Raw genomic sequence first — 9,888 nt, 5'->3', positions numbered from 1 at the left:
ACACTGCTGAGTACACACACACACGCACGCATGCAGGCAGGCATGCACGTATGTACACACACAGGTGCACACATACACGCACACATACACACATGCTTAGAGTTTACACTGCATTCTTCTGATGCCATGATTATTATTTTATTTGTACACCCACCTTTACTGCACATTCTAAACAAACAATAGACAACACTATAAGGACTCTTTTTCCTTAAAATTGCAACAAAACAAGTCTCAACATTTGCAAAACATTCCTTTATTATTAGAAATAAATTATTTTGTATAAAAATTAGCATGCATTGACCATTGCATTTATTTTAGCATAACCCAGGACTTAATTCAGTCAGCCGTCACGAGAAACAAACTCATCTTCTTTTACGAGTTGAACAATGTAGGACAGGAAAGGAAATTGTCACAATCACAAAAAAGTACTTACAAATATAACATCAGACATGATTTATTTCAACAGCATTTTTTTCACAAGCTAACATTTGTTTTCCTTTTGTGATTTGCTTCCTTTTGTGAGTGAATAGTTCAGAAGCTTGACACTCTGTCTCTATGGTATAAAACTGGACTTTTCCTTCCCCTGTCTTTTTTTACCTTTTGCTTTTGTTTAATCCTTTTTCTTTAGGAGACTGACTATCGATTTGAATGTAGTCTACTGATATTTTCAAGACTGAATTCTGGTGGTGGTAAAGTCTATGTTTGCAAGATCCAGTCCTGCAGATCTTCCAGTGAATGTCATCCCTGCTCAGTTTGTCTGATTGCTGTAACTGACATAAGTTGTCTTGGTAGAGGAGGCTGTAAATCAAAAAAACCAAAAACAAACAACAACAACAACAAAAAAGAAAGTTCAGGATTTTTAGAATTAAGAGAAGAGAAAAAAACCCCATATTTAGCATTTGAACTCAGATAGTGTCCTACTATATTTCCAAACAATATGGTCCGTGTTCATGGAATAAAGAATGTTTAAGAATGTATATAAGCAGTGTCTACACTGGATATCAATTTCTGCGTTCATGACCATTTATTTTATTTATGACTTGGGAAAGAAAAGTTAAAAAAAAAAAAAAATGGAAAAATGATGAGTGGTTTCAGCATACCCACAACAGAATTTCAACACCTGGTATTATTTTGTCTGAATTCCATATAGACACTTTTTACTTTAGAGATTGGATTTTTCTTTCTCTTCTACTGGTTGAATACAACTTTGGAGCTAGTGGTGGTTTGTCCATCTAGGAGACTTATGCTCCTTGAAAGGAACAATGCCTAACCCTCTCCAAGTAAGAGAAACTGAGCAGATAGTCCCTACAAAACAAAATATTTGGAGAAAATTAAGGTCTCCTTATGTTGATGGTCAGATGATCATGTCTTCTTTTGATCAAACCTGATACTCCTTGTTCAGACGAGGCAATATATTGAGAGAATTAAACAGCTCTACTATTGCAAAACTGAACAACTAGAAATCTTTTATGAAATTTTCTTTAGGTTCAAGCCCATACATCTTTGCTATTAAGGAATATAAAAAATATGCTATAAAAATATGTCTCAAGTCATATCACTCAAGGTTAATGTAATGGTTGGAGGAGGAAAGTGATTACATAAGGTCTCATAGTTAGTTCTCTAATTTTAAATCAGCTGGGTACATGGAAAAAACAGACTGTTGGGGGATTGAGTCTCTCTTTTTTCTCTATAATAAGGTCTATGTTACACTGCATAAAGAGGAATTTGACTTTCTAAATATGTTTTATATTCCGTCTGCTACAGACATGTTCTGCTTATGATAGTGAAGATTGCAGCTGGCAAGATGAAAATAACGGGATGGCACAAAGGTTGCCTGGTCTATAGATTCAAATATTCTATTTCCATACCTTTATTCAATTTCTTTCTTTTTTCTATATAGAGTATGGTGAGAACAGCTGAGATAGATAGGAAAAGCATTCTTCATGCTAACTCCTAAATTCAGACCACCAATCTGATGATTTGTGAAGAACAGACTGAAAACTGAAAAATGACAGTTTCTGTCTTCTGCATCATAGATTAAACTAAATAAAGGATCACTAAAATTGATGCAAATAATTAGTGGTTAGTATAAATAAGTTTACTTCTGGAATTTTGTCATGTTTTCTTAGATTTTCTGAGGAATTTGAATCTAATACTGCATTTGCATTTTTTTAAAGACACAACAGAATCAGACCATTTAATTCACATATTACTATAATCTTTTTCCATAAGAATGTATACAAAAGGATGAATAATCAAATTAAAGCTGCAAAATGAAATCTTTCTTACTTTCACTTGCACAGGTAGTTCCAGTAGTTTGTGTCTGGAAAAAGCTAATTCATGAAAGGACTGCTTTTGGCACACAAAGCAAGTCTTTCTCATTGTTGATCACAATATTCGAGCACCAACGTGAAATAGCTTTATTTGCATGTATTAGGACACTTGAAGCAAATATAGCCTCATCTACATCTTTCAGATCTTTCAGATGGGATGTACTGCTCCTGTCTGAACTCTCTCATGCTCCCACAGCTGGATTTCTGAGAGGATTCTATTTTTTCTTTTGGCCTGCTAAGTTCCTACTCAAAATAATGCAGAACTGATGAAATGGCACCAAGACCTTCAAGCATAGAGGGATTCTTTTTTCCCAGCTAATAAATAACAGACAAGTGCACATCTGAAAACTCTGCATACTTGGGAACAAAAGGACAGAAAGATCAGAGCTTATTTTTCCCCTTTCCCTGAAAGTAGGGTCAGATACATGATCAGGTTAAGTTAGATCACCACATTACCCTGTATGAGATGAGTTCTGTGATAACTTTACATGTGAATGTTTTTAGCCCACAGCAATGTAACATAATCAGATTTATCACAACTCAGTAAGCTGAATTATGTGAGGACATTTGCAAGAATACAATACAAAATACAAAAACAGTAGTTACCACACCTCAGCTGATATAATTTGTTAAATTGCTGTAACTGTGTTCTGCATCTGAGAATTAAATAGTTTTGCTAGAATCAATCTAGAGTTGATCAAGAAACAAAAATTATCCAGCTGAGTTCTGAGTGTTTCTACTTCAAAAAATGATAGTACAGGAATTTAATGTAGAGAATAGTTTGAAATATATTAAAACTAATCTCATCTCCATATAATGTTTGTGGGGTTTTTACTTTATAAATATTGCATGTGTCTTTACAGTTCTGTGGATAAGTCTGGAGTTCATGTTTGGGGACCTGAAAGCTTCAGCAGCTGCTGTCCTGCTCCTTAAGACTGTTAGCATTTCACAATAACATGAACCACTTTTGGCAAGCCTAGATGGTCAGAAAAAAACAACGGACTTGGCTCAAAATATTTTTGAGAATAAACACTCTTTTACAGCTCCAGTTACTACTTTTCTGTTGGAATGAAATGAAAAGAAGAAGAAGAAAATAAAAGGGGATCTAAAGAAATGTAGAACGACTGTTATCATCTGACCTATATTCATTAAATGTATTTGTCATGGCCTTCTGTAATCACACCTGTTTCCCAGAAACACCTTGTTTTCCACTGAATATGGACCTGTTTCCACAAATAAATCCATGAACAATGCATGTGGAAGACAACATAGAATAATGTGTGTTACATGGAACAGGATAAACTACACAGAGCAGAGTTGTCTCCGGATGGGAAGCAAAAGAGATGATGTGACTATCTCATCCTGTTTCTCACCTAGTTGTGAGCATTGCTGTTATTACAAGTACTTGTAGTTGGTAAATGGGAGGGGAAACACTCACTGTCCACTTCTGGTGCACCAGGAGTAGACTGATATTTTGCAATTAGTTTCATATGCTATCACTGAAAAGAAAGATCTATCTCACATAGAGTCAGTGCAAGAAGAAATGTTGTGGTGTTGAGAAGTTGTTACAAGTGACACAGTGAAAAGGACTTATGCTGCATTGTGCACTTAAAATTCACAGGAACCTTCAAAAGCCTTGACAATAATAATTTCAGGGAAGAGAGAAACCCATCTTGAGGCCTAGAACTCAATTACATAGGGTGAGCTTTCTAGAGTGCAAATGACTTGACTGAATTTTTGCCTATGAAGCATGATGATGGATGAAAACCTAGTCAGGATATACTCCCAGTGAGCTCAGAATTATATAGACATTTTACTGTTAAAGTCCTATTTAGAGCACAGTAAATAAGCATTACCCTGCATACACGCACTACTGGAGAAGCCAACGTGCTTCCAGTAGCATCTGTTTCTATAAATTATGTATAATCATAGTTTAAGGAATACCAGTCACAGCATTTCTTAATTAGGTACAGTAGATAAACATCAGATACCCAAGACTTTCTTATTAACACTCTTTCTCACTCTACTGTGAAAACCCTGCTTTATCCTCTCCTAGGAAGTTTATGATTTTGCACTCTCAGCAAAATCCATGTCTCTTTTCCTTCTGAGTTTTCATTTGGTGACTTCAGAAGAGTTGGAAGATTACTGAGTCTTTTTTATTCCTATTTTATTATTTGATCCACAAAGAATTTCTATGCCTTTCTTGTTTGCCCTTTGTTACATGTCATAATATGAAGCTGTATAATCCCATAACTCACTAGCAATTTTACTCATTTTGAAGGGTCATGAGTTTTTCCAGTGAAACTGTTTGTACTCAGCATTGTCCACGCATCTATAGTATGGTAGAGTTATGGAATAATTTTATATAGTCTTCAATCTGGCAAACTCTGATAGATTTCACTGGGGGGGTTCATTTTTCAGAAATAAGTGCAATATTTTAGTGAAAACTTGGTACTGCCTTGTCTCAATGTGCTTAATCAAAACTGTACTATTTAAACACCAACATCATACAAAAGCAATAAAAATTAAAAATAAACCATGTCATTTGCAGTAAAATCACTGAAAAACTTAGCTGTCACAGCTGCTGCCGATCTGATGTGACATCTAACTTCTCAATAGAAAACAATTGTCCTTTTCTAAGCACGGGCTATCAGGTTGATGTCTTTGCTCATATTTGATTATTATTGTTATTACGAAGTCCAGTTTATAAGATGATCTATCATGTGGTGGAATGGGAGCTGTAACCTCTGTTTTCTTCCATGCCAGAGCAACTTAGAGATGCAGCAAGATTCAAAGACTTTCCTGACGTGGGAAAGAATAGTTTTCCCATTAGAAACCTATGGTATATCAGAACATGTAACGATTAATCTTCATACGAATTATGATTTTGTACCAAGATGAGTAAGACCAGAACAAAAACCTGGATGGGAAGCATTTTACTGGGAAATGTTACTCATGAGTTATGATAAATGAACAATCCAACAAATATTAAGGTAGAAATGTAAAAAGTATTATTTTCACTTCCATATCTGACTTCAAAATAAAAACAATGTTAGCTGTTTCCCTCATAGATTTTTTTCAACAGCCTTTGAATTTTGAATATACAATGATGACCATAAATACACCTCATGAACTGTCAGGACATACCACTGGCACAGCAATGTACAACACATCAGAATAGCACTAGCTAAAACAAACAATTTTTAAAAGATGCGGCGTTTCAAAATCTGCTTGTGCTTTTTTTTCCTACTAGCCTCCTGTGAAAATCAATTTCTTTGAAACAACTCTAGACATTCCTGCATTCAGCAGTACATGAATTCTGACACATCTCTGGATTCATGCAGAACAAGCAACAGAAATAATCAAGTTTATTATTAAAAGAAAGTGCATTCTTGGGAACGTACATCTATTAAGATGTGCTGCCACTCTTGACCAAGTCTACAGATGACTTACTGTTGGTTTCAAGACTTTCACACAGTTCAGTCTTGACTTCGCCATTTGGTCTGTCGTTTCCTTTTTGTGTCAGTTTGCTTTGCATTGTAGCAGCTGTCACTACAGCCTTGAAGCTCCGCTTCCGTTTTTGAACATTCTGCTCTGGATGAAAAATGATAATATAAACCTTGGGCATGTAGAGCATGCCCAGAGACACAGAAGCACTTAAACTCATGGAGATAGTAAGTGTTGTTGTCTGGATGTACATCTGGAGAAGGAAAGAAACAACAACATAAAAATCATTGTTATATTGATTTAATATAAGAAGGAAAACAAAGCAGTTATCTTAAAATTGCTAGGTGGAAAGGGAACATCAAAACAACCCTTGGCTTAGGTTGTTTTTAATTATAGCTGAGTATGGCCGCTTCCTGTTGGGTTTATAACCTTAAGAGTAGGTGGTAGAAACAACACAATATTCACGAAACTTCATTCTCATAGAAGTAACAAAGATGCTGCAGCAAGAGCACTTTTCGAAAAAAAACTTGTCTGGACAAGAAAAAAGGAATGACAGTAGACTTAACCTAGTATCATCTATTTGAGCAGACAGAAGCCTCTACACCAATATGCCACGTGATTCGACAGTGTGTGCAACATGGCTCAACTGACAGCAGCATAATACAGCATCTAATGGAATCTTTTGTAGAGTCTATGAATTTCAAGCTGGAAAAAAAAAATAGTTTTCCATAGTGATGTTTGAATATTCCTGAGTGTGTTGGGGAGTTAGTTTTGTTTGTTTGTTTTCCATCCTACTTTGAATTGTAATCACAATGCTCTGTTGTCACACAATAAAGTTATTAATAAGTCATGGTCCTAACTAAGAAATCAGAAAACTGAGGAACCATGAAATTACCTCACAGAAGACCTCAGTTCCCTTTGGATACAAAGGAAAATCTGGCATTTCAGTGCGAGTTTCTCTATTTTTTGTTGTCATCTACAAAAAGAAGGCAGTTCTGGTCTTCCATAATACCATAAAAGAAAATGACAATGATCACAGCATAAGGACAGCAGACAGAAATTTCTATTGGAAGAAGTATTCGGCTACTATATTAGAAATATTAATTGTAGTTCTGCTCAATATTTATTTTTCTTATGAAATTATTTTTATTAGCCATATTATGAAAGAAAAATTATTTTACAGTTCTGTGTTAAGTAGGAAATCTCCCAGTAATCCTTGTTATACTGAAAAAAATACTGAAGTAAAACGTGCTCAGTGCCTTGGCAGATGATTCAGTGACATTGTTGTCAGGCATGATTTTAAGCACTGGCTAACACTATCATATCAACCTGAAGATAAAGTGGTAAGTCTATCTGCAATGTCAGCCTCAGATCATCATTTTTTATGAAGTGCCCTTGGGTGACTTGGCCCTTGGCAGAAAAGTAGAGATATAATAAACTGTTGTGCACTATTACAGTCGAACATTTTTAATGTCTTTCAGCCTACAAAGTTTTTCCATTAGATACTTTCTCCTTAGACATCACAAATAAACTGTACTCTCTCAAAACAATCTTAGGTAAGAAAAAAACATGGATTCTGAATGACCTTACAAAGCACCTGTATAATTGCACAGAAATAAAAATACTATGCCAAATACTACCAAAAGAAGAAGGAGAGCTCAATCTACTCTTCAAGAAAACACTAAAAATTCATTAAAATCTGTGAAAAGCTCAACTTGCTTTGAGGGACAGCACCAGCCTGAAAAGATAATATGGACTGTCTTTGTTGTGCTGAGGAAAGTTACAGAAGCAACACCTTCCTTTCATTTCAATCATACATCAATTCAGTACTTGAAGAAATAATATACTCTTTTCTCACACCAGTGAAATAATTCCATTCCTTTCAATCTCCAAAATGACAGTGGTGTGCCTGAAATCAGAGCTATATTGTGCATGAACATTTCTAATGAAAACATTACATGGGCACATTAATACAGAGGTTTATTCAGACTCCCGAGGAAGAACCTCTGTGCAGATGCATGTTCACATGCAGACAGCACCAACACGTCTGTTTCTCCCTGAACCAAATTGACCGATCTCCAGAAAAACTGGTACAGCAGTGGCTTTTAGGATTAAGCACTGTATTAAGTGGCATCTAAAAGCAAAACTATTTTGGTTCCTAAACATGAATATATTTCCTAATAGGATTTTCACAACTGAAATCATTGTAAGGAATACATTTTTAAAACTGTATTGTGTATGAAAGTTGCATTAAACATAAAAATTATTTTTGAAGCCTTACCATTTTTTAAAATCCAAGTCATGGCAGTTAAGTGCTACCTAAGTCTTACCCATGCATTCTGTAACAGTGCTCGGCATTTAAATATATTTTGGGGTTTTTATTTGTTATCAAAGTACCCAAGTTATAAGACTTGTCTTTCTCTCATGGTTCAGTGTGACATGATAAAAAGGATAAAGCTCCAAATGTTACACGATAAAATACACACATTACTTTATTAGTAACATTAACAAATTTATACATTATAGTAGATCTCAATGATCTTTCTAGCAATAAGAGGTGCCACAATGCCATGGTCTTACAAATACTAAAGAGGTTTCTCTTAGTGCATCAATGTCATCTTGAAGGTTTACATTCAGCTAAGCTACATAAGTGAAACAACTCTGAATCTCATCATATACTGAAAAATTAAGATCCCATGGGTTTCAGCTGAGGTATTTTTCATGACATGTCATTAAATCTAATCTATTTTCTGTGGACTTAACAGATGACCAGCACAACAGCCTATTTTGCAAAATCCAAATCACAGTTAGTTTCATATTGCCGATTACAGTTCATATGCAGTAAGGTTTATTTCTAAGGATTGCTGTGTTTCGAATCAGCCACTGTAATTATTGAAATATCAACACTAGGGTGAACTGGGAGTTTTCTCACAGGATAGTTTTCAAATAGTGAATATAGTCTTCAAAGAGCTTCAGACTTAGGGATCCTCTTTTACATGGATCCCCCTTACCACTTACTCTTTAATAAAGCCAGTGAGGAAGAAGCATTTCAAGACACTTGCTAGACCTCGAGGGAAAGGTTTTGAACATACTCTTACATGCACACCTTGTGTGCAGGTCTACATCTATCTGACTTCATAGGCTAACATAATTGCATACTCAGCTGAAGGCTGAGTTGTTCATGACAGTTTGAATCCGATTCCTTTTCCTACTGTAAATCATAGAATGGTTTGGGTTGGAAGTGACTTTTAAAGGCCCTCTAGTTCAGTGGCCCTGCAGTGAGCATGGAGGATCTTCAGGAGCACAATCTTCAACTAGATCAGGTTGCTCAAAGTACCTAACCTTGAATGTTTCCATTCAAGGCATAGGGCATTCACCAACTCTCTGGACTAAACTGTTCCAGTACTTCACCACCTTCATCATAAAAAAATCCTTAGTACTAGTCTGAGTCAACCCCCTTTTATTTTAAAACCATTACCCTTTTTCCTATCTCAACAAGCCCTACTACTTTTTTAAGTGGCCATTTGCAGGCTGAGAGTCTATAGGACAGAAATATCTCTTGCATTTAATTCTTCCTATCTTTGGAATCCCCATTCTTGCGGCCCAGTGAAGCCCAAGTCTAGCAAACAGGATACCACACACACTTGGCTTGACTTTTCTCTGACTCTTACCTTGTTTTATTCCTGACAAGAGGGCAATGATGCTTTATGGCTGTGCATTCTGGATACTTTTATTATTCTGGGAACGTAACTACCTGCAACTTTTACAGAATTAGATGCTCTAAAAATCAAGGAGCAACAAAAGTAGTTCAGTTTAATAAGACATGAGGTCTGAATAATTTTTAGTGTGTCTCACAGTGGTAGCTCACTCGAAGTTACAGGAGAATAAAGGTCCCTTTTTTACAATGATTCATAGCTACACAGAAATGAATTTCAGCACTCCTCACACCAAAATCCCTTCTGAACTACAAACTTTTTGTCCCATAATGCCTTTCACAAATGTAAAAAAGACTGCTATATCTATTCTTGTACTTGACAGTCAGAGGATATGTTAAAAAACTAAAATCATAGTACTGCAATGAAAATACCCTTTAAATTATCGGAAATAC

At 35.5% G+C, this 9,888-nt stretch overlaps 1 protein-coding gene across 1 annotated transcript in view; it reads right to left on the bottom strand.

Annotated features, from left to right (window-relative positions):
- Window positions 1–237: 237 nt before the first annotated feature.
- The window catches only part of GRM8 (glutamate metabotropic receptor 8), a 311,526-nt gene continuing 301,875 nt past the window's right edge, over window positions 238–9,888 (bottom strand). The window contains exons 9-10 of the mRNA XM_066182978.1: window positions 5,787–6,033; window positions 238–798 (exon numbers count right to left, since the gene is read on the bottom strand). Of these exons, the coding sequence (XP_066039075.1) occupies window positions 749–798; window positions 5,787–6,033 (297 nt within the window). The 3' untranslated portion in view covers window positions 238–748. The remainder of the gene's footprint in view (window positions 799–5,786; window positions 6,034–9,888) is intronic.

This window comes from Chamaea fasciata, unplaced genomic scaffold, assembly GCF_029207755.1.
Source record: "Chamaea fasciata isolate MVZ Bird 193981 ecotype frontalis unplaced genomic scaffold, bChaFas1.0.hap1 SCAF_5, whole genome shotgun sequence".
In the NCBI taxonomy this organism is placed as follows: Eukaryota; Metazoa; Chordata; class Aves; order Passeriformes; family Sylviidae; genus Chamaea; species Chamaea fasciata.
This window is presented reverse-complemented; position numbering and strand designations above follow the sequence as displayed.